At 42.0% G+C, this 24,582-nt stretch overlaps 3 protein-coding genes across 3 annotated transcripts; all 3 read left to right on the forward strand.

Annotated features, from left to right (window-relative positions):
- The first annotated feature begins 1,996 nt into the window (after nucleotides 1-1,996).
- Nucleotides 1,997-9,227, forward strand: LOC138208312 (ectonucleoside triphosphate diphosphohydrolase 2-like). Its single transcript, XM_069166116.1, has 9 exons — nucleotides 1,997-2,145; nucleotides 3,843-3,960; nucleotides 5,125-5,275; nucleotides 5,409-5,568; nucleotides 6,266-6,493; nucleotides 7,094-7,366; nucleotides 7,456-7,575; nucleotides 8,165-8,293; nucleotides 8,389-9,227. The coding sequence occupies exons 1-9, from the start codon at nucleotides 2,029-2,031 to the stop codon at nucleotides 8,596-8,598; spliced, it is 1,506 nt and encodes a 501-aa protein (XP_069022217.1). The 5' UTR covers nucleotides 1,997-2,028; the 3' UTR covers nucleotides 8,599-9,227.
- Nucleotides 9,228-9,973: 746 nt separating this feature from the next.
- nelfb (negative elongation factor complex member B) lies at nucleotides 9,974-18,102 on the forward strand. Its single transcript, XM_069166213.1, has 13 exons — nucleotides 9,974-10,194; nucleotides 11,151-11,311; nucleotides 11,395-11,494; nucleotides 11,770-12,000; nucleotides 12,115-12,300; nucleotides 12,437-12,549; nucleotides 12,651-12,753; nucleotides 13,379-13,474; nucleotides 14,148-14,290; nucleotides 15,384-15,490; nucleotides 15,571-15,712; nucleotides 15,990-16,098; nucleotides 17,485-18,102. The coding sequence occupies exons 1-13, from the start codon at nucleotides 10,093-10,095 to the stop codon at nucleotides 17,641-17,643; spliced, it is 1,752 nt and encodes a 583-aa protein (XP_069022314.1). The 5' UTR covers nucleotides 9,974-10,092; the 3' UTR covers nucleotides 17,644-18,102.
- On the forward strand, nucleotides 18,041-24,225 carry LOC138208377 (P2Y purinoceptor 2). Its single transcript, XM_069166214.1, has 2 exons — nucleotides 18,041-18,128; nucleotides 22,200-24,225. Exon 2 carries the CDS (start codon nucleotides 22,213-22,215, stop codon nucleotides 23,224-23,226), a length of 1,014 nt encoding a protein of 337 aa, XP_069022315.1. The 5' UTR covers nucleotides 18,041-18,128; nucleotides 22,200-22,212; the 3' UTR covers nucleotides 23,227-24,225.
- Nucleotides 24,226-24,582: the final 357 nt, after the last annotated feature.

The following is a 24,582-nucleotide window of genomic DNA, read 5'->3' on the forward strand; positions in this document are numbered from 1 at the left end:
AATACCCCCCACCCACCCGCTGCTGCTGCTGCTGCCATGTCATCTACAGTTCGGTACACACACACACACACTTGGGTCAAAGTGACAGTCAAGCTTTTGATTGGCCTCCATTTAGACCTCCGAGGTGGTCTTCAAATGCAAAAACAGTTTTGTGCTGTTAAAAGATGAAGCAGTTTTGTGCACAACTGTTTCACCGTCTGCATGTTATCACGTGTTTGTTGTGTGTCAATAAAATTGCCCCTTTTTGCACATGCCAACAGTTCATCTGTGAAAGTGAAGGCTGTCGGTTTGTCTCCAAAAAAAAAAAGAAAAAACCAGCATATTTCATCCAAATGGTGAAGAAGTTTTGTACTCATGTCGAACGCCTCCGTTTTCTCCTTCATGTGCTCGTTACATGCAGCCACTTAAAATAAAGGGAACATATGTGATATTCTGCATCAGTCAAATCAAAATAAACTCCTCAGGGAGAGAAAAACAGCCTCGAAACTCTTTCAGAAATTAGAACGCAGCGCCCTCTAGTGGAGGAGCCAAGTTAAGGCCGCAAGATCTCAAAACAAAGAAATAATATTTAGTCTGGTGTTCTGGCTGTTTACAATCCTCTGGAGTGTGCAGAGGATTGCAAATACTTTATCGTGCTTTACATGGTGGATGAAGTATTCAGAACCCTTTACTTAAGTAAAAGTACAAATATGACACTGTGAAAAATACTCCCCTACAAGTTAAAGTCTGTATTATCAGCCTAATGTACTTAAAATGTGAAAGTAAAAGTACGCTGTGTGCAGTAAATGCTTCCTGTCTGCGTTTTACTGTTATAGATGATGTTTGTGGATTAATTTCAGTGCTGTAGTTCTTACAGGTTTTTGCTGGTTTGACCTCTTTTAGGTTAGGTTAGGTTAGGTTAGGTTAGGTTAGGTAGTTACTTTATTAATCCCCGAGGGGAAATTTTTTCGCTACAGCTGCATACAGAAGCAATAAGATAATAATACAATAATAGAAAAGCAATAAAATAGCAGTAAAAAATATAAAATATAAAATGCACAGTATATACAGTACAGTATATATATATATATATTTTATATACAAACAACCAAGAAACACAGTCAACGGTGTTATTGTTATGCGATGGATTTTGCCAGAGGTGAGTTATTGTACAGTCTTATTGCGGTCGGCAGGAATGATCTCCTGTATCAGGAATGATCTCCTGTATCAGGAATGATCTCCTGTATCTGGAATGATCTCCTGTATCAGGAACGATCTCCTGTATCTGGAACGATCTCCTGTATCAGGAATGATCTCCTGTATCTGGAATGATCTCCTGTATCAGGAATGATCTCCTATATCTGGAATGATCTCCTGTATCAGGAATGATCTCCTGTATCGGTCCTTGTGACAGTGGAGCTGGAGGAATCTTTTGGAGAAAGTGCTCCGCTGTCCCTGCAGCAGGTGGTGGAGAGGGTTTTATGTCATGTTGGTCAGTTTAATCTGCAGTAATGCATCATATCCTATAAAAAGACGTATATGTTTGTGTTGTTTTCTGCTCTGTAAGAACCACTTAACTCTAAAAAGAAAGCAAGCTCCTAAAAAACAAGGAATCTTCCAGTAAATCTGGTTCACTTGAAATATTTTTTTTCATTACTTTAATTCAGCTGTTATATTAATTTAAAACAAAAATACTTTTACTTTGAAACAAGTAACTTTTGCTGTAGTTGTAGTGGATTATTTTCAGTGAGGTATTATTTTACTTCAGTAAAGGACCTGAATACTTCTTCCACCACTGTTAATACACCTGTTCACTATCTGCTGTGACATGTCGGCCTATTCAGACTCATTTCTGTGGCATCAACTATCAGTTAGCTGCATCCTGTTTGCTCTGAATAGCCTTTAAAACCAGTCAGGAAGTTATGGGTGAGGGGGAGTGGCTTTCAAAAAAGCTCTGACCAAACCCACAACCGTCAGACTATTTAAAAAACCCATCCATCATGTAGCGCTTGTGCGCCTTTACAAAGAGCTGCCGGCCAGTGTCCAGAAATGGGGGCTCGGTACCTCCATGCGGTCCTTGCGGTCCTGCTGCTGCTCGCGGCCATCCTCGGGATCCTGCTGCTGGTCCTTCCGGATAAAGCGGTCGAGGTGCCGCCTGAACCGATGGTAACTATTTTATACATCATGTCATGTCATGCAGCTGCAGGGGCCTTTGGTTAACTTCCTGTGAATGGATGTGACATTATTCGTTTTTTTTAATGATAGTCAGAGGCATCTTGTTTTAATTAGTGTTAATGATAAAGTCCCTCCAGCTTGGTCTAATTAAGGTGTGAACCACAAATGAGCTTTGAATGAAAACAGGAGCCTGAATGGGACAAGTGTGACTTTAATGAATTACTAAGAGCTCCAGAATTTCCTCTAATTTAAAGTGATTTTTTTTTTTTTTTTTGTCGTCTCTTGTATTTAGGAGCAGTTTATTGTCCTTGTTTTGTTTTTTAATATCAACTCAACAGCTGAGAAATACAAAACAGAAAATGGACATGTGGAGATTTTCTTTTACAAACAGTCAAAAGTTAAATACTGTAAATAAATGCAGTCTTTTTCACTTCACTTCATTTCATTGCTGTTAAATCTAACAGTGAAATTAAAGTGTCACTAAGATGTGCATCTCATATCTTTTTGCTTTTGTCTCTTAGATCTAGATCAACAACATATTATTACATTTTAATTTGAATAAACAAACTTTTGCACATCTAAAACGGACAAATTTAAACTTGACATGACCTTGGGAATGTATGGCATCCCTGGTATTTTAATATTCTTTATGAAATTTTCTTTATCATATTAGGAATTACATGTTATTATTGTATTCTTGTTCTAAATGTAAATTGTATTCAAATGAACAGTTACATGGGAATAAAGCTGCACATTTCACCAGTTCATCCCGGTGAACTCTGGACACCAGTTTTGTGTCTGTAATTTGCACATTTTAAGGTTTAAATTGAGGTCCACGATTAAACAAGTTACTCTAATTCTATTGCAGTTTAATTTGCAGTTTTAAAGTTTCAACCATCTTGATTACTTTCATGCAATTGTCTTTTAAAACTCTGAATATTTAAATGCATTCCCTATCAATGGTGTTTCGTACTGAATCTCACTACAAACGGGCTCAAAACACACTGAAATTACAGCTGTGTGTGTGTGTGTGTGTGTGTGTATGTCGACACAGATCAGTCTGTACATTGTAAAATGACCTTTATATGTCCTTGTCTAAACTTCCTCACTCATTGTCGATGCAGCGGCTTCATGTTCATTATGAAACCTGCAGCTCTTCCTGCATCGCCCGACACGCAGCGTCAAAGGTTAAGAGGTGGTTTGAAGAAGGAAGTGATTCAGGGTGTTGAGACAGATGTTGCCAGATGGAGAGACAAAAGAAATGTTTTTTTATTTGGCAATCTTCCGGTGTGGTCTTTCTTTTCTTCACCTCACAGACACTTTGAAATAGTTTCTAAAAAGAAAAAGGCTGCACAAATCGACCTTAAATCTAAAATATGATGCCTCGTCTTGAATTGAAATTGAAGCTTTGAAGTTTCAGAAAAAGAGAAAGCCAACACCGCTGATCGACTTGATGAATCTGCAAAGTTCAAAGGATTTTGCCCGCATCCTGTCGGCACTGCATTGAAGATTTAAGTGTTAACTAAACAGAACAAGCCCACACAGGTCGGACATGAGAAGAAAATATTCTCCCTTTTTATCTCATCAGCTCAATGATCCGTCAGCAGAGCAGTTTATCGGAGGAATAACGGTTCAAGTTATTCATGTATAAAATGAGGTTGTTTTTTTATTATGTGTTGTGTTTCCAGTATGGCATCGTGTTGGACGCAGGCTCCTCCCACACCGCCATGTACGTCTACAAATGGCCGGCCGAGAAGCAGAACGGCACCGGCATCGTCACCCAGCACAGCCAGTGTCACATGAAAGGTGACCGCCTCTAATTAAACTCTGAGAACGACCTTTGACCTCTTTAATTTGAGTGCATGCATTTTTACTTTTTAGTCCTTGAGTTGTTGTTGTTGTTTTTTATAAATGTTGGTTAACTTGAAGTACTAGATTTTATATACCCAGTTAAAGCAGTGACTGTTGTTACATTAACACCCCTTATGATGCAAAATATTTATGCAGGAGTATAATTATCTAAATATATACAAATAAATGTGCCGAATACAATCGTTCTATCTCTTAACTCGCTGTTTTACTTCCTTTTTTAAAGGAAAAAATATATCAGCTGTTCTCCAAATGACGTACTTGAATTTCAACCTGGGTAGTTTTGAATAACGTAACATTTGAACGCGTCACACGCTAACATATCTGCAGCTTTAATTACCGCCACCTTCCCAAGGTGAAAGCAGGAAGTGTGCTCATCTGGTCATGTGATCTTTCGCAGTCAAAAGTATTTTTCTTTTTTATTATTTTAAAAGCTGAATATTTGTTTTGTTTTGCCCAAAGCCAACAACACTTTAAGAAACATGTAGTCACAGCTCCGCTAAAGCGTTTGCTTGGTTTAAAACGAGTAACGGTTAGCCTGGTTAGCAATATGGGAACGCCATCATGGTCTCAAACATCTTCGTCACAACGTGCTGCATATTTAATTTCTGATGCTAACAGCGTTATAAAAAATAGCAGCAATAAAAGCAAAAACCATCTCTGAGATATTGTAAAGAATATCTGAAGAAATATGACAAGAGGTGAGTGGAAAACGTTGGCACTTTGTTTTGAGCCGTCGGTTGACCTTCGGTTGACCTTCAGTTGACCTTCAGTTGACGTGTCCTGGTGGTGAGGACGTGTCCTGGTGGTGAAGACATGTCCTAGTGGTGAAGACGCTCGCTTTCACTTCCACAATGTCGTCCGACAGAAAAAGAATTGGCGTAGAGCTGCTTTATCTTGCGCAAGACGTTTGGTCTGCTTCTTGACCTCCGGGTCGTGCCAGCTTACTGATTGTCCGGTTCTCCTTCTTACTCCGGTTTGTTTTCAGAGTTTCCATAGAAACCTAAAGTTCATCCTTTAAGACACGGAAGTTTTTTGGAGAAGGTCGGTTTGGGTTCCTTTTTTTGTTGTTGTTTTAAAGCGGAACTACTTTCTGTTCAGGCGGAGGGATATCCAGCTATGCGGGTGTTCCCGGTGGTGCAGCAAAGAGTCTGGGGCTCTGCCTGGACCAGGCCGTGAGGGACATCCCCAAATCCAGGCACCACCAGACGCCCCTCAGCCTGGGAGCGACCGCGGGCATGAGGCTACTGACGTTAGTACAACAGTTCCCTTAACGCCAGATATTACCAGCGCACCTCGCTCCTTATCAAATACGCATGTGTAGCATCTGACACGGATCCTGGCTTTTAATATTCTGTTTTAACTCTTTCTTGTGTTTTTAATAGTGACGTGAACGTCACAGAGTCCCAGCAGGTGATGCGGGAAGTGAACGAAAAGCTGCGGTCTTACCCGTTCCGCTTCGAAGAGGCCGCCATCCTGAGCGGGCAGGCGGAGGGCGCGTACGGTTGGGTCACGGTCAACTACCTGCTGGAGAACTTCATCAAAGTGAGCTCTTGACTTTTTGGGGCCCCGTTCAGACCTGGTGTTAACGTGTCCTCCGGCCGATCCGATTTCAAGTGGACAGGGCTAATATTTCTTGTTGAGTAGGTGGTCCTGGGGCGCATTGGTGTTCACGTTGCTAAAAGAAATTTGGCTAAAATACGTCCCAGATTAAATCCAAATGTTTCTGAGCACATCGGATAGAAATGCATCTTCGCTACCTTCAAACTTCATGCCGTCCACTTGCGATCGGATCGCCCGGAGGGACGCCTGTTAACACCAGATCTGAAATGGCTGGAAGCTATACGGCCAACAGCGGCGTGTCCTGACCCACCAGCCGACGTCACGAACCGATGAAAGCTTTTAGATCGTAGTTGAAACTGTCAGGTTACTGTGACTTCAAGATTGTCCCATCTGTCCTTCCCATCAACGCGATATCTCGAGAACGTCTTTAGGGATTTTCATCTAACTTGGCTTAAATTTTCACTTGGTCCCAAAGATGAACTGATTTGATTTTTTGAGGGGGGGGGGGTCAAAGGTCATTGTGACCTCATGTTTGTCCCATTTTTTTGATTGTGAGCTGTCATAGGAATTATGTGCTTTTGGTTAAATGTTTCCACCCGAGTAAACTCTGTTCTGTGAACGTTATCCACCTACATCAGATCAAACTCTTTGTCTTGCCGTGTCCCTTCTTGTCTCTCAGTACGGTTTCGTGGGGCGCTGGCTGAATCCCGACAGAGACACGGTCGGCGCTTTGGATTTGGGTGGAGCGTCCACTCAGATTACCTTTCAGACTTCCGAACCGATTCTCAATCAGGACAATGGGATGGAGCTGAAGCTTTACGGACAAATCTACAAACTCTACACACAGAGCTTCCTGTGTTACGGCAAAGACCAGGTCATGAGGAAACTGCTGGCTCATCTTATCAAGGTACCATTGGGATGCTTGAACCAAAGCTGCATGACATTTTGGGGAGGGGGGGGATCGGATACACTAAAGTCATTAAATATGAAGGTGGAGCCAGTTAGCTCAGCATAAATACTAGATGGGGAGTCTAATCCCATTCAAAGGTAACAAACTCGAGCTACTGGCACCTTTCTGGAGTCTCAACCGCCTCAACAATCCTGCAATGATGACAAAATGAAAAGGGTCTTGTAATAGATCCCTGTGGTACACCGGTCACTGCTGCTGGCCGTGAAACTGTTTGGTACCATAAATCGGTCGTATTCTAATTCGGGGGTCAAAGCTAGTAAGTTTACCAAACTGCCAACCCATTCCCGAAAAGAACGAGTGGAGCCTGTTAAGTTTAGAAATTGTTTTTGGATATGAATTTAATGAGAGAAAAAGCTAGAAATAATGGATGTATTTGGTCAGTATTGATACCACCAGCCGCTGTCGTTGGCTTATTTCAAAGCCAACATCTTGACTTGTCTACGTTGGTAAATCAGAGGTTACTCGAACATTAAAAAAAAGAAAATTTTTAAAAAGGCTCCAGTAAATTAATCCAGAGAAAATAATCCTTGTTTTCAGAATCAAGGTGTGCCGCTCAGACTGCACCACCCGTGTTACCCGAAACGGTTCAACCAGTCGATCAAGCTCGGGAAGGACGTCTTCGATTCTCCGTGTACGAAGACGTTAAGACCGGCGCGGTTCGACCCCGGTACGACGGTAACGGTCGAGGGCACAGGAGACTACCAGAGCTGCCTGAACAACGTGACGACGCTGTTCTCCTTCGACAACTGCTCGTTCTCCAAGTGCTCCTTCAACGGCGTCTTCCAGCCCAGCGTGAGCGGACGCTTCTTGGTGAGAGACACGTTTTTAGATGACTTGCATTGGTTTCCATCATCAGCTCTGCTTTCAGTTATTAGCGTCTCCTCTTGCTCCCCCTACAGGCGTTCTCTGCTTATTACTACACTCACAACTACATCAGCAGCCTCTCCAACAGCTCCATCACATCTTTCAGTGGAATGGAGGCCGCGACCCGGCAAGTCTGCAAGATGAACATCTCCGAGGTACTTTCCAGCCATGTTACCTGGAAAAAATACAAAATGGAGTCAGAGTTCAATACACGATCTACAGCAGATCTGAGAGATTTCAATGGAAGGCACCTCTAATAATAATTCCCCAATATTTTTGTTTTTTTTATATAAACATAAATTATCCACGCTTTGTGGTGTAGCTAAAAAATTTTTTTTTTTTTTTTTTTTTTTAAACACACCTTGGTGGTGTTTTCTGTTTCAGATCATCATTTAATTTATTTTCTGTGGACTGACTGGATATAAAAGTGTTCAGTCAGATCCACTGATGGCTCCTCCCCCCAGCTCGTCCAAATATGGTCACTTCCTATTTTACTGAAACGCTATCTTGTGCATTTTAATCTACCAAATAAAAAAAATAAAAAGTATTTTTCCAGGTTTTGGTGGCCGAAGAGGAAAAATGATTTACGGCCTCTCGAGTGTATTTTAAACTTCGATCACATCTGCTCAGAATCTAAAGTTTGATTACCGATAACGGATTATAGAAAACATCCTGTAGTGACCGTAGAGGGATTTTAAGGTTTTTGAATAAGAAACATGAACCCGCTGTGGTTTCCGCTCACAGATGATGGAAAAGACGAAGCAGCCCGAGACGCACATGATGAACATCTGCGCTATGGCCAACTACGTCCAGGTCCTGCTGAAGCGGGGATACCGCTTCGACGACTTCTCAGCCATCACGTTCAAGAAAAATGTAAGAATTGCATCTTTTTTATTTTATTTGCTATTTTTTTTTAAATCAGAAAGTGTTTTCTGTGATTTCATTGGCCGGCGCCTCCGTGTTGTCAGGTGGAGAAAACATCTGTCGGCTGGGCTTTGGGTTACATGCTGATTAAGAGCAACCTGGTTCCGGCAGAGGGTCTGAGGCACATGAAGGCCGGTCCCGTGGGGAACTGGACCTGCCTCCTCTGCCTCTTCATCGTCCTCCTGGTCTTGGCGCTGGTCAGCTTGGTGAGAACAATTCAACAAATAAGAACCCTGCCAAGTGGACCGGTGTAAGATGGAGGCTGCCTTTTTAAGATGTTTCGCTTTCTTTCTTTTTTAAGTGCAGTTTCTGACAACATGGCATGATTACATCCTGTGCCAATTTATTGCCATATATTCCCCAAACTTATTTTAACGTGTGAAATTAAACTGAAGGGTTTTTTATATGACTTTTTTTTTTTATTTTTTTCATGCACAGTTGTAATTGAAATCACTAACATGCCATAACTGGCATATTTTCCAATTTGTTTTACTTCTGTTATCAGTCGATTTTAATGTGATTTCTTATTTTTTTATTTTCTTATTTTTGTTGTTTTGATCATTTTGATCTGCAAAGTGTCTTTGAGTATCTTGAAAAGCACTAATCAAATAAAATGTATTATTATTATTATCTGTGGTGGGATTTGTTTTATGTATTACACTGCACTGTAATGCATTATCCTATTTTTTTTTATTTCATTTATTTTCCTGTTTAAATCGCTGTTTTTAAGTGTTGTTTTTTTTTGCCTGATGTTTAGATGCTTTTAACGCACTTTGAATTGCCTTGTTGAAATGTACTGTAAAAATAAACTTACCTTGCCTTCCAGCCGATTAATGCCCTGAATAAATCTGATATTTAAAATTAAACGAGAACAAAAAAAGATGTTGGAAAATGATGAGGGTCGACTAAAGCTTCTTGATATCAGCACAGGAAATAAAGGGCAAAAAAAATCACAAGAAATCTCCTAAAGACAAAAAAATAATTATATTTACACATTTAGCCAACTATCTGAATCCTACATTCATCCTTTTTTATTTGAGTTCATTTCAATTTCTGCCCTGGTGCACAAACACACAAAACACAACGTATATGGTGAAGCTATCTATTAATTATTAACTTTATACACAAGATAATTGCACACTTTTCTTTTCTTTTTATTTACTTAAGTTATTCTTAATGTGTGCATTTTTAACCTGAGCTCATTTCACATTAAAAACATCAACTTCATAAGCTACTGATTAAAAAAAAAAAAAAAAAAAAAGTATTTTGGAAATAACCCTTTTTTTTTTAAAGATAATTTTGGCTTCCCGCCAAAATATTTTTTAAATTTCCCACACTGGTTGCCATGACTACACCGTCTGAGTCACTTAAAACTACCATTAAAGAAATCGGTGGAATCAAATTATTATTATTATTATTTAAGAACAGATTTTTTATTTTTCATTTATATAACAACAAAGGAAAAGAAAGAAAAATCTGAACGCAACAGCAACGAGCCGTTTTTACACCGTTTCCACTCTGAGCGTCGTTACACCGCGGAACTGTTTTTGTCGGTGGTGTTTCTGACGGACTGCTGACGACAGTTACCACGCAGGAAGTGTCCCTCTCGACAGCGGAAATCTTAAATATAATCGGTGTGTTTTGCTGCGAGTGAGCGCGCTCCTTTTTCCTGCTGCAGAATTCACGTAAGAGTAATTAATTCATTTATTTATTTTAAACATTCTTAAATTGATGATTAAAGCGGAACGATGTTCGCGGGGCTGCCTGAGCTCGGGATCTCTAACGGAGAGGACCTGAAGGAAACTCTCACCAACTGCACGGAGCCGCTGAAAGCCATCGACCAGTTCCAGGTACCGACACGTTTCACGGTGGTTTTATTTATTTATTCACTAAACTGTGAATTAGAAACGGTTTGTTTACATTTACAATAACAGCCTATAAACCTACTTGGTCCCAAAAACGATGTAAATAAAGTCAGAGATGCTGTTTACAGCTGTTTACAGCTGTTTACAGCGAGCTGCGTGTCTCTGATGTTTGTTTACAAATGAAAGACAAACCTTAAAACATGAATCGTGGCTTTGATGCTTTTATGGCACCGGCCGAAGTGTTTTTAATACTTTATAGCGTGAAAACGTCTTTTTCATTCGGCACCAAGCGTCGACACCGAGGCTGAATCACTGCTTTCATTTTAAAACGCTCAACTTTTGCAACGTTTACGCAGGAAGAACATCTCAGCTTCAGTATTTACCGTAGGAGATCACTTCCGGGTGAGGCGTTCAGGAAACATCAGTAAATTATACCATCTAGCTGTGAGCTAAATGTGAGGCAATGCCCATAAAATGTAGCATCGAGGTAACTTCTTTGTGAGGCGTTTATGGAACCTTTGTAAATTTCTGTTTCTAGCTGGCTATATTCTGCACGAGGCGTTAAGTGGAAATCCGTAAATTAAAGCATCTAGCTGTAACCTGCATGTGAGGCGTTCAGGGGACATCGCTAAATTGTAGGCACCCAGATAACTATAAGGTGATGTGAAGATTTGTAGCATTTATTTATGTAATCGGTATCATAGAAGTTATAGTTCAGGAACCAGTTTTAAACCGTTTTGAACGAGTCAGTTCATGTTTGTTTGTTTAATTCTTTATTTTCAAGTCTAGTTTTCAGTTTAAAGTCCAAATATTTATGATGGGCTCCGTCCTTCCTCCGACTGGCAGATGAATATCTTAATCAATATCTAATATCTGAATATACAGAACGTATTCATCCGATTTGAATCCCTGACGAGTCTGTGATGCGTTCATGACCGCAGATGGAAAACGGCATCCTGCTGCCGACGCTGCAGTCGGCTCTTCCCTTCCTCGACCTCCACGGGACGCCTCGGCTGGAGTTCCACCAGTCCGTGTTCGACGAGCTGCGGGACAAGCTGATGGAGCGGGTCGCCACCATCGCGGAGGGGAAGGACGAGGACAGGTGGGTTTGCGGTCGGCGGCGTTTCGTGACGACGTCGGGAAGTCGGCTCGGGTTTTTATTTACCGTCCGTCGGTTTTTTGCAGATACGGGAAGCTGGAGGAGCTGCTGGAGAAGAGCTTTCCTCTCGTTAAGATGCCGTCCATCCAGCCGGTGGTGATGCAGGTGCTCAAGCATCTTCCCAAGGTGGGCGTGTCGACCGAAAACATCTACGTTTAATCAGTAACGCCGCCGACAGTCTGTTAACGTGTTTTACAAACCGAAGTAGTGCAACATCTCTAAGATCAATAAGTTGGGAGAGTGTTCCTGTTGTTGTTCTACATACACGGTGTAACTTCCAGGTGAGGCGTTTAGGGAACGTCCGTCACTTATAGCAATAATACAAAATTACAGTTCAGGAACCGTATTTTTCTCCACGTGTTCTCTCGGTCTTCATCGCGTGCTCCTTCCTTCCCCGCAAGGTGCCGGAGAAGAAGCTGAAGATGGTGATGGCCGACAAGGATCTGTACAAGGTGTGCGCGGTGGAGGTGAAGCGTCAGATCTGGCAGGACAACCAGGCTCTGTTCGGGGACGAGGTGTCTCCTCTCCTGAAGCAGTACATCGTGGAGAAGGAGGCGGCGCTGTTCAGCAGCGACCTCTCCATCCTGCACAACTTCTTCAGCCCGTCGCCCAAAACACGCCGCCAAGGCGAGGCGAGTCTCGTTTTTTTTTTTATTCGTTCCCTCGAACGCATCTGAGATAATAACGACCCCCCCCCCCTCCTCCACCCTTCGGGCGTCATTAAACCCCTTCGCGTGGTCTCCCAGGTGGTCCTGAAGCTGACCCAGATGATCGGGAAGAACGTGAAGCTGTACGACATGGTGCTGCAGTTCCTGCGCACGCTCTTCCTGCGCACGCGAAACGTCCACTACTGCACGCTGAGGGCGGAGCTTCTCATGTCCCTGCACGACCTGGACATCAGCGAGATCTGCTCCGTGGACCCCTGCCACAAGGTGAGCACCACACACACACGCACACACACACACACACACACACACACACACACACACACACACACACACACACACACACACACACCTCTCCCGTGTTCCAGCTCTGCGTTACGTGTTTTCTTTCTTCTCTCCACAGTTCACTTGGTGTTTAGACGCCTGCATCCGGGAGAAGTTTGTGGACGGGAAGCGAGCCAGAGAGCTGCAGGGCTTCCTGGACGGGGTGAAGAAGGGGCAGGAGCAGGTCCTCGGGTAAAACACACGGTTTTAGTTTATCGGTTATCGATCCGCGATGAACATATGAGCTGATTTTTTTTATTTTTTATTTGATTATTCTTTTTTGTGCCTTCCAGCGATCTGTCCATGATCCTGTGCGACCCGTTCGCCTGCAACACGCTGGTTCTGAGCATCATGAGGAACCTGCAGGAGCTGCTGAGTCAGGACACGTTACCCAGAGTGAGCAGCACACACACACACACACACACACACACACACACACACACACACACACACACACACACACACACACACACCTGCTGGCGCTGTTCCACTGATGGACAGCAGGTGGCAGCGATGCAGCAAAAAAACAAACAAACAGAGCAAACAGTGCAGTGAAGAAAAGGAAGAGGGATGTTCCTTTCAAATTAAAAGCATTTCAAACAGAGTCCAGATGTGTACGATGTTTCTGAGGGTTCCCACAGGTCAGGGAATTTGAAAGCACTTTTCCAGACATAGACAGTCAGGTTTTTGGTCATTTCTTTTTGTCGTTGATGATCAGGGAATTTTGTTTGCACATTTAAAAATTTGACAAGCCGTTTATTCAAATATAATATTTTCCATGTTGTCTTTTATTATCACGTTATTTCACACAACTGGTGTTACTTTTTCAAAAAACATTCTTTTTATCGATCCTATTTTATTGTATACGTAGTTGTAATTTTTGTCTCATTGTGTGCGCCTTATTTTTTTCCTCACTGTTTCTTTGCTGTGAAAAGTTTGACCTTTGACCTGGAAGTGGAAACCGTCAGTTCTGACCCGGTTGTGTGTGTGTGTGTGTGTGTGTGTGTGTGTGAGCGAGCAGGACAGTCCAGACCTGATGCTGCTGCTGAGGATGCTGTCTCTGGGACAGGGAGCGTGGGACATGATTGACAGCCAGGTCTTCAAGGAGCCTCGTCTGGTGCGTGTATCTTCATCATCATTATCATCATCATCAAGTTTTATAATCACAGGCTCAGAAATAAAACAGTCAACTCAGGTTTATTTATGTTGCACCTCTTTAAAAGAAAGATAAAAAGAAACTTGAAATATAATAAAAATATAAAACAAAGATTAAAACAATGAAATTACACAAAGTGTATTTCACACGTTAAAGTCAGAGGATTTCATTATTTTTCTTTGTGCCGAGTCATTAAATATCACAGAGTAGTTTAAATTGATCAAACTGTAATATTCTCCACGTCCTGTTTTTACTGAACTTGTTTCCGGAGTAGTTTTCGTCAACAATCACTTCAGTCAACTTGTTGCTTTTTTTTTTTCTTTTTTTTTTTTTCTCGCCCTGTTGCTGCTAACGAAGGCAAAACATGCTGGAAATCAAAGTTTCAAACGCTTTGGCTCAAAAACGACAACTTCAAAAAGAAAAGCCAAGATGTTAAAGTTTCAAACTTAAAAACTACTATTGATGAAGCCCTTCGTTACCATGACAACAGGAAGAAGGAGACTGTTTTCTTCATTATAGGTCATCAAATTCTGAAAACAGAGAAACTGCCACTACAACAGTTTGTCTTCCTGTCCACCTCCCCCGCCACCCCCCCACCCCCTCCCCCACCCCCCCCACCCCCACTCCCACTTAGGATTTGGAGGTGGTGACCCGCTTCCTGCCCGCGATGATGTCAGTGGTGGTCGACGACCACACCTTCATCGTGGAGCAGAAGCTGCCCAGCGAGGAGAAGAGCTCTCTGTCGTACCCGACTGCACTGCCAGACGCCTTCAACAGGTACAAAACAACTAAAACCCGCCGCCGCCGGCGTCACATGACTTCACAGGAAGGCGTTGCGTTATCGCCCAGCTTCCTCTGTCAGGAGGTGAGAAATTGACTCTCATGTGAGTAAGTTCAGTGTCAGCAGTAAAGAGATTTAAAGGTGTCAGAATTTTAAAAAAAAATAACACAATGAGGTTTTGTTTTTTTAATACTTTTTGCTCCTTTTTTTTTTAGTTTTCTATCATTTCTGTTGCTTCTATTTTTATGACATCACGATGATATCAATCGATGATTTTGTGATAAATTGGGGATAATTGATATTTTACGGCGCCAACTGAACTGCTTCGGTTCCGTCTAAATATCAAAAGAATTCCTTCTCGTTTGGTACTAAATTTGATACTCGTCATTACTTTTGTTCTGTTTACGCTGCCGTAAATCTCGTCAGCATTAGCGAGCCTCTACTCAGTTTAAACTTTAAACATCTTGTTTCACTCTTTTTATACTCGTTTTGAGCGTTTTCTGACAGCTGATCTACCGGTAGCATGTGAGGCGTTCAGGGAACATCCGTAAATTGTAGCTACAGAAACTTTCCCCGTCTTAAAAAAAACACATGAAAAAGAAGGATTTATCCTGAAATCTGTGATGTCCTTTACTTTATTAAAATTAGCACAGAAAAAAAGTTTCAAAGTAAAAGCACCGGTGTCGTAATTTTTTTTAATTTTAAACCCCGTCCTGTTTATGACTCAAGAAAAATCCTCTTTTGTATATATATTAAATATATTTAATATTTCCTCAACGAGTTTCCAGCACGTTGAGCTCTGGGAACTTGTGATGGGGTATTTTTAATTTTTAAGTCATCTGGTCATTTAAAGGCAAAAATTAATTGCTTATTCGACAAAAATGACCAGCAGATTGATCCTTTCAGCTTCAGACGGAAAGTTCAATTCTTCTGCTGAATTTTATTTGCCTGAAATATGTAAAATTTTCTAAAAATGTTTGCTCAATTACCAACTTTTTCTGTTTCTGATCCAACTGATGAGTGAAATCTGAGAAGTTACAACTGGACATAACGGATCAAATATGACTGAGTTTTCTTTTTGCCTCTCAGATACCTGCAGGACAACCGGGTGGCCTGTGAGATGGGGCTCTACTACGTCCTCCACATCGCCAAGCTGAGGAACAAGAACGCCTTGCAGAGGCTGCTGCCGGCTCTCGGTGAGCCGTCCAACCGGGCTCCGAACATTTTTTGATTTGTTTATTGACAAAAGTTTCTTAAACTAAACGTCCGTCCGCAGTGGAGACGTACAACGACATGGCGTTCGGCGACATCTTCCTCCACCTGCTGACGGGGCACCTCACCCTCCTCTCCGACGAGTTTGGGTCGGAGGAGTTCTGCTCCGTCGTCTTCGACGGTTTTCTCCTCACGTCTTTCTCCAGGTGGGTCCTTTTTTTTTTTTTTATCCGATGACTACGAGCCGACTTTAGAAAAGCTAACTCTGCCAAAAAAAACTTTTGCCAAAAACCAGCTTGAATAAAGTTAAAAACCAGCTAACAACCCTCAGACCGTCTGAGTCTGGAGGAACGACACCGAATGCTTCCTGCTGCGCTGCGTTCAACAGGAAAACTCTCCGAACTTTTTCCTCATCACGTCGAGTTCAAACTATTTTCCTTCTTCTTGTTTTACTGTGTGAATGTTTTGTTTGTTTTTTTCCAGTAAAGAAAACGTCCACCGACACGCGCTGCGCATGCTGCTGCATCTCCACCACAAGGTGCTGCCGACGGTCGTGGAAACCTTGATGAAAACTCTGGAACCTCCGAAACAGGTTTGGCTTCATTTTCTACGTTCATCTTGGCCTTTCAAAATAAAATAAAAACAGGAGTAACTTATACAAATACAGATTTTAAAACACTTGATAAAGCCGCTTCAGGAAGTTTTCTACGTTGTCGCGATGAATCCGATGAAACCAAACGTTTCGTGTGTTAAAAACAAGAACAGTCAGTTGTAAAGAAATAAAAAAAATAGTAATATGAGTACAGTAAAGAGGCTCTCAGGCTTTAAATTCGTGTTGTTCCTCATCTGGCGGCTGTTTGTCTTGATAAACTGTTTATCTTCAAACACCATCAACCCTAAACTTTAATCAGCCTGATAATATGTCAGACGGACAGGAAACCATAGCAAGTGCAACTCAAAGAATCTGCTGCACCTTCAACATGTTTGTTAACATGAAAAGGGGCAAAAAAGGAACAATATACTCGTCAGGATGAAGATAATAAGCTTTTAAAACTGTATGGTTGAAACTTAACTTAAGCTTAATAACATTTGTATTTTCCGGGTCTAAAAAAAAATGGTTCCGATCCAGAAGTGTCTTCAGCTGCAATACCAGCGAGTGCCACTAGAGGTCGGCTCCAAAAAGCCTCCGGCTCCATAGACTCCCATTCAACTTCTCTCATCAAATCCAAAGTGAATAAAATGTGTCCATCAGTTCTCTCGGTGTTGTTAGCTAAAGTCACTCCTTCTTATTAGTTTTCTGGAGGTCCATCTGAAAATAATCCCTCATTCATTAGAAAAGAAGATTCAAGAAGACCTGTTTTTGGGGGCGTGTCTGTTTGATTGACAGGCCTGTGGTGCAGTCAGGTTACAGCTATCGGTGGGCGGGACGTAGTATCGTCAGGTTTCCAATCAAATCGGTCAGATCCACCGCTGGCTCCTCCCCCAACTCGTCCAAATATGGTCACTTCCTTTATTTATATTCTGATATGAAAGATTTTCAGCGAGGTAGATTTATAGAGTCGCAAAACGTTGAGCGAATCACAAGGACTTTAGAAGAGTTGCAGTCTTGTTTTTGCACCACGGCCACATTCATGCAGTGAAATAAAAACACTTTTATACTTTTGTTTTTGATATTTTTACACAGTAAAATAAACCCACTGTCCCCACATGAGGACATCTTTTTTTTTTTCCAACAACTACTTCCTGTTCAAAGACGATGCTTAATTTGTGTACTTCTGTGGTCGAACTGATCCCAAACAACCAGGAGAAATTATAAATGCACGCTAAATTAAATGTTGAGTATAAGGAGATTAAAAACGTGTGTGTGTGTGTGTGTGTGTGTGTGTGTGTGTGTGTGTGTGTGTGTGTGTGTGTGTGTGTGTGTGTGTGTGTGTGTGTGGTCTCATCTCGTCTCGTCTCGTCTCCTTGGCGACCGCAGTGCAGCGAGCCTCTGAAGGAGCTGTACACCCAGCTGACGGAGAAGCTGGAGGCCCAGAAGAAGAGCCCACCGCCTCCAGAGGAGACCCCGTCCCTGGACTTGGGGCTGCACCCGGTCACCGTGCCGACCACCACCTCCACCCCGACCACGCCCCTCTGAGACGGGGACAGAACCAATCGGATGTACTCCGACCGGCTCATGAATTCTCAGACTGGACATTTTACATTTCTGTTTGTTGTTTGATTTTTCTTTTTAGTTTCTTTAGATGTTTGTCATCCAACTCGGACGATTGTTTTTCTTCTCCAGAAGAAAAAGATCTTTTTTCTTAAAAGAAAACGTGCATCGCTGTGCAGACCCGACTAGTATTTTCTTTTTGAACTGATCTGTCGGCGTGTTCGATCTGAACCCTGCCCAATGTGCGAGAAGCCTGTAAATAAAGTGTTATTTACAAAAAAAACAAAAAAAAACCACCAGATTGTTTCTGCTGCGTTTTCAGGCTGAAAAGACATCAAATGTTGCGCAACCACCTCCGATGAAAAGTACTGTAGACGCTGTTGGGCAACTCCCCCGCTGGCAGTCGCACCTCTGTGAAAGAGAAACAGTTTGAGGGGTTTTTACAGACTTCAGCAGACGAAGCGTCTCCGGTAAGACAACTTTTTAAAAACTACTCGCTGCGCAGGAGCAGCCGCTGCAGACGTTTTCAACTAGAAAGAAAACTTTGCAACTGCATTTAGTTTGTGTTCAAATTCACTTTTACGAGTTTTTATGACGACAGATAATCTGACCACAAAGTAACATTTGTGGTTCAAAGGGGTCATTTTAGTCTTTAAATGAATCATAAGTGTGTTTTAGGATGAAATAAACCAGAGTTTCCTCTCTTTTTAAGAGTCGGGGGAATAGCACCTCGGTGGGTTTAGAAAGAAGTAAAGATCATTTTTCTCTGCAGAGGAAACACATCTCGCATGCAGACGTTATGTTCATGATAAGAATCTCTTGCATGTTCCTGTGTGGAAATTTGATTTTGAAATATCAGAAAAACGCTGCGTTATTACCGCCTGGTGTCAAAGGAGGGCAGGTTTAATTGTAAAACATGTTAATAACGAGGGCAAATCAAAGGAATTTAAATAAATACATTAAGAAAGCATCAAAACATCAAGCATAAAAAAGAAATTTCAAAACACCTAAAAACGACAAAAAAGAAGCTAAACTAGTATAGAAGGATTAAAGTTACAGTGAAGTGTGAGACATGAAATATGTGTAAATACATATAAATCAAGCATGTAATACATATACGAGTCCACTAGAGGGCAGCGTGTCAGTGTCACGTTTTGCATCGACTGGGGGTGAAAAGTACACGCACGTATGATCGGGTCGAAGAAGGACAGAGGTCATGTGACCAAGTACAAAAGTGACGAAAGTCCAGAGTAGGTCAAAGGTCGTGAGCGGAACAAAGTGACGAGGATTTCTTTAACTGAAATATTTTCCGAACCCTAAAATCTTTTTTTTTTTTTTTTTTTTTTCACACAAAACACTTTTTTCTTTTTTGGGTGGTTTTATCTTTCACACCTTTTCTCGGGGTGGGTGAGGGGGGGACATGACACAGACACGGTGTCTTGTACTAATATGTGAAAAGACGTCAACGCTCGCCACCGCAGCTCTTTTTAGACCAACATGTCTCGAACACAAGTTCCATTTGCCATTTAAAGTATGTTTTTGGCGCTGGATGTGAAAAGAACAACTGCGTTAGTCTGAAACTATTAAGAGACACTCGTGTTTGCACAGAGTGGAAAATAAAAACCCTGCGAGATCTTGGACGTTTCATTACAAAGTTATAAAAGTTTGTTTGATTTCACAAACATTAGGCCACGCCCACTCACGACTCCACTAAAATACAAAATGATTCGCCGGGAGAGACGCGTGTACCAACTTTCATGAGTTTTTGAATATGATAAAACCTCCAAAAATGCAGTTGTTTACGGAGAATACTAATAACGCGGAATTAAAACTGCAAGCGGTGGATGCGGGCCGTCGCACGTCGGGGAGCCGGCGGGTCCAGAACGGGCGCTGGACCCCCGACCTGCACGGTCTCACCACGCCAGATGCATGTACCACTTTTCATGCAGTTTCAAGCATCCTTTAACCTTAAACATCAATTTCCTGTATTCCGGTGAAACATCACACTTTACCGCATCGTCACAAAGTGAAAATCTGGTGACTTAAACATAGAAGAAACTTTCACCACAGAAACTGACTCCAGTTTCAGATGTTCGCAGTCTTGAAAAGAAAAACAACATCAAACTGAAACTTTGAACACGAAGTCACAAACTGGATGACCGAGCACTTTTTCTTTCTGTAGAATATTTTGTTTGGAAATTATTTCTTGACATTTCTAATGTTGCAAAATTTCTTCATTTTTAAGTGTCCAAACACTTTTTTGGGGGGAATCAATAAATTCTTCACCTCAGCTTATTGAAACCTGAAGTGTTTGTTTTTCTAAATACGTTGCACCAACACCTCTTATCTCGTAAAGTTCTTGGTTCCTCAACAGAACGGGAAGAGACTTTTCTGTGAAAACAGAGAGTTTACAGGAAAGTGTGTCTCGACGAAATAACTAATACTGAGCCGAAATATAACAGAAGCATCGCAAAGTGGAGTTTAGTTCAGTGGCTTCAACGTTTTGATGGTTGTTTCTACATTTAAAAAAATTCGGCACTTAAAATACAAGAAAACCAGACTGATAGTTTGTGTATATTTTTAGGGCCCGAGCAGCGATGGTGCGAAAGGCCTGTTGTTATTCAAGCAATTATTATTATTCTCCGTAAACTACTGCACTTTTAGAGGCTTTAACATTCTCCAAAACTCATGAAAGTTGGTACACGCGTCTTTCCTGGCGAAAAAAATTTGTATTTTAGTGGAGTTGTGAGTGGGCGTGGCCAAAAGGCTCACCAGCGCCCCCTAAAGAGATGCCCCGGCAGCTACATTTACCTACATGCATGAAATTCATTAGACACGTGTATCACACCGAGACTTTTTTTTTAAGTCACCCTCCAGGTTGGTTTATGTGACGAGTTCTTTCATGATGAACAGATTTCATAAGAGGAACTGCTTTTCCCTCGATGACACGCACCTTCCCCTCCCTCCTCTCGGGGATTCGGCTCCTCTCAAACATTTGATTCTTTTCAAGAGGAACTCCGTCGCTATCCAGCATCCGTGCTCAAAGTAAATGAATGCAATACAAAAAAACATCCTTTGTTTGTAGGGGGACGATATAGAAATGGTCATGGGCCTCTAAAAATAAAAAAAAGTTATTAAGAAATATGTTTCTTTTAGAGAATATGCTTATTACAAACAGTCTACATGCAGATCTGACATGTGGCCTGATGAAGTTTGTCTTTTGGGAAATTATTAATACAAAAATCTGCAGAAAAAAGGTATTTTTAACCCGATTTCTTTTTTTTCCTTTGAAATTAAAATTTTTTTTTTTTTTAATGCCTATAAAATGTCTTTTAATAACCTCATGAGGCGCTCAGATGTTAGACGGGAGGCTGAGACGATTATTAAACCAACAAGCAGATTCAGCAGCTGATAAAAACGTGTTTAGTGGCACTTCATTAATAAAACAGGAAAAAGAAACTGCAGTCTGCAGAAGTGTGTCTGGGCTACTCCCAAAAACCTCCGAGCCCGGCAGCTCCATGTGGCAGCAGCACAAACAGAAACAGTCACCGGACTCAAAGCACCGACCACGACTTCCCCAACGGTAAGATCGCATTTAAAAAACAAAAAAGAGGTTTCTAAATTCTACGAGAGTAAGTTCATGTTTTAAGAAGTGATTTCAAAGATTGCTGAGATATTCAGATGAAGTGACTTCCAGAGCAGCGACGGGACCCCCTGCTGAGGACGTCAGGAACCAACGAATCAGAAATATAACGAGGAAAGATTTGAAATGCAACGATGCGGAAAAAACCCAGTGATGAGATCTGATTCTCTGAGTCTCACAGGAACAAACTGGATGAAGGAAATATGCAACAAAACAAGATTGGATAAAATCAAAGAGATAAAAGGCAGTCAAACATTTTAAAAACACAAATTTATTCATATTCATAGAACAAGGAGCTCTGAAGCTTCACTGGATGTTTGCGATGTAAAAAAACAAACAGCTGAGTGTTTAAAATAAATCATAAAGTTGATTCTGATTTATTGAAGTGTTGAACCGGTTTAACCGTTCAGTCGTTAAAACTCTGAGGACGCGTTTTGGGACGGAGACTCGTGTGAATGTATTTACAGGCGTGAGATCAATTTCTCCATTATGGGATTAAATAAATAGATAATCTGGAAGTAAATTAAACACACACACACACACACACACACACACATGCTGGGTGGACAAAATGACAACAACACTATAAACGTGTGTTACATACATAAATATACAACTGCTTCAGAAAGTATTTAGACTTCTTTGCACACTTTATTGTTTTGTAAATGTTATATTAAATGTATAGAATTATCGTTTTCTCATCATTAATCCGTAACGACAAAATGAAAACTTGTTTTTTAAACATATTTGCAAATTTATTCGTAATTAAAACCTGAAGTTTTGAGTTTATTTGTCAACCTTCCATGACTTCCATTTAGTAAACACAGTTTTAATTTAAGCGTACATCAGTGCTTTTGTGACATTTATGCTGAAGCACATCCTGGTTTTCGTCCCGCAGGTGTAAGAAGCTGATGGAGAGGATGAAGCCCGCCGCGGCGTCTCCGTCGCCCGGCAACAGCACCAACGTCTCCGGCTCCTGCGTCGACGAGAACCAGCACGTGTCCATCACCGTCCTCCTGTGCCTCGTCTTCTTCGCCGGCTTCCTCCTCAACGCCTTCAGCCTCTGGGTGTTCTGCTGCCGGTTCTCCAGCTGGACCTGCGGCACCACGCTGCAGTTCCACCTGGCCGTCAGCGACGCCATCGCCGCGCCCGTCACCCCCATGATGGCGGCGTACTTCGCCATGGGCAACGACTGGCCCTTCGGCCGCTTCCTGTGCCAGGTGAAGATCGGCCTGCTGAGCTCGCACTTCTACGGCAGCAGCGTCTTCCTCACGCTCATCAGCGTCCAGCGCTACGTCGCCGTGGTGCGCTTCAACCGCAACTCCCGCATGAAGCGGAAGGACTTCGTGCAGAAGCTGTGCGCCGCCGTGTGGTCGCTGCTGCTGGCGCAGTCGCTGGTCTACGGCTTCATGCTTCCTCCCAGCACGGGACACGGCGGGAACAGACAGTGTCTCACCATCCACCAGAAGCAACTGACCGACACCTACTTCGTCATCAACTTCGTCCTCTTCGTCTTCGGCTTCCTGCTTCCCTTCCTGCTGTCGGCGGTTTGCTACGGCCGCCTGGCGAGCACCTTGACCCGCCTCAACGTCAGCACGCCCAAAGGTCTGAAGGTGAAGGTGAAGTCTCAGAGGATGATCGGCGTGTGTCTGCTGATATTCGCTTTGTGCTTCCTGCCTATGAACGTGGTGCGAACCGTCGCGGTCGTGCTGAAGAAGTATTACCCCCGCCGGTGCTGCGCTCTGGTGCGGGTGGAGAGGGCGTACTACGCCTCCTGGATTTTGGCGGGAGTGATCAGCTGCTTGAATCCGCTCTTGTACTGTTTCGGCTCGCAGAATTTTCGAGATGCTTTCCGGTCTCTGAGGATCTGGAACAAAGATCCTCCGAACAGAAGCGATTCAGAAATGACTGGGAATCTGCCATGAGTGTTGCTGATGGTCCTTAAACTTCTCTCTTAAAAAACGACACAAACTTTATTCTCAATTGATCGTTACGGACTGAATTTAACAAGTTATATATACATAAACACATACGCATCTTTTATTTATTACATCTTAGTGACAAAAACACCCAGATTTCTCTACTAGCGGTTTGCTAGTTTTAGGCCGGAGGTTTGTTTGCTTTTGAACCACGCGTTTGCATCGTTTGCATCGTAAACATCGTCGCTCACATTTGCCTCTTTAACTCTGCGTGTTGCCGGAGGACTCCACTAGAGGGCGCAACCAGAGAAACAAGGACACATTTAGGGCGTCATAGTTCGCTCGATGTAAACAATAAACACAATCTATTTTCCGGTGTGTGTGCGGACGTAACAATCTCAGATTTAATCCCCGACTCCGGTCACATCTCCATTACTGCCCCCAACTGGTCATGTTTATATTGCATCCTGTTGCATTCATTTCTGAGGAGGCTTCAAATAGACGCGAGGCAGCCGTCATGCGAACGTGTGAAAATGACATTTATATATTAATAAAGAATAACATGCTGGAAACGCAGGCTTTAATTGATGATAACTACGTTCAAAAACGATGTTTTTTTGAACGACTCAAGCTCCACATTTCTGAACTGCGTCCGGAGGATGTCGGGGTAGATGGTGGGCGTATCGAGCGTATTTTTCCACAGCAGACAGTTTGTCTTGTGACGCAAAACTACAACGATGACGGTTCGGTTTGAGCTTCCCCGTAAACCATCAGGAACCTTCACATCCAGACCCGGAGGTTTCTGCAGATAGAGTACTTTGGTAAAGATCAGAGATTGAAACTGGTTTCAGGTTAATGTGAATAAAAACTTTGAGTCTCAACGTCGCTGTGGACTTTTTCTTTATTGATGAGACTTGACAACAAAGGTCCTCTAAACGTAACAAAGTGTGTTTTTTTAACCCATAAATAACCTGTAACCTGTAAACATTGTTGAGTTTAATATATTTGTACATAACACCTTGTTTGCACGTGACATGTTGTTTACATTCATTTTAAAACCGATTTAAAAAAAAAAAAAAAATTTTGAAATAAATCGAGATGGACATAGATGGATTTGAATACATAAATAACAATGAGTTTTGTTTCTTCTCTTAATATTAATCGGTTTGAGAGTCTTTAACATAATCTTTAAATTCACCCGGTGAAGTTTGGGGGAAGATTATTTGACATTTTTACATTTGTGAGTGAAATATTTTAATGGAGATGTTTATGATGAACTCAAAATTATGATTTTTCGTCTTCAAATATATTTGATAAAAAAAAAAATTTACAATCAATTTTAATATTAATATTTATTTTTAC

This window comes from Embiotoca jacksoni, unplaced genomic scaffold (genome assembly GCF_022577435.1).
Source record: "Embiotoca jacksoni isolate LCO1_2020_lvr unplaced genomic scaffold, fEmbJac1.0.p SCAF_37, whole genome shotgun sequence".
Taxonomy (NCBI): domain Eukaryota; kingdom Metazoa; phylum Chordata; class Actinopteri; family Embiotocidae; genus Embiotoca; species Embiotoca jacksoni.

What these genes read in the sequence shown, in the direction of transcription:
- LOC138208312 (XM_069166116.1), top strand. Translation starts at nt 2,029, where the DNA reads ATGGGGGCTCGGTACCTCCATGCGGTCCTTGCGGTCCTGCTGCTGCTC. An exon ending in AGGTGCCGCCTGAACCGATG is followed by an intron (nt 2,146 to 3,842) that starts GTAACTATTTTA and finishes TTGTGTTTCCAG; the next exon opens with TATGGCATCGTGTTGGACGC. An exon ending in TGCTGGCTCATCTTATCAAG is followed by an intron (nt 6,494 to 7,093) that starts GTACCATTGGGA and finishes CCTTGTTTTCAG; the next exon opens with AATCAAGGTGTGCCGCTCAG.
- nelfb (XM_069166213.1), top strand. Translation starts at nt 10,093, where the DNA reads ATGTTCGCGGGGCTGCCTGAGCTCGGGATCTCTAACGGAGAGGACCTG. An exon ending in GAGGGGAAGGACGAGGACAG is followed by an intron (nt 11,312 to 11,394) that starts GTGGGTTTGCGG and finishes GGTTTTTTGCAG; the next exon opens with ATACGGGAAGCTGGAGGAGC. An exon ending in CTCCTCACGTCTTTCTCCAG is followed by an intron (nt 15,713 to 15,989) that starts GTGGGTCCTTTT and finishes GTTTTTTTCCAG; the next exon opens with TAAAGAAAACGTCCACCGAC.
- LOC138208377 (XM_069166214.1), top strand. Translation starts at nt 22,213, where the DNA reads ATGGAGAGGATGAAGCCCGCCGCGGCGTCTCCGTCGCCCGGCAACAGC.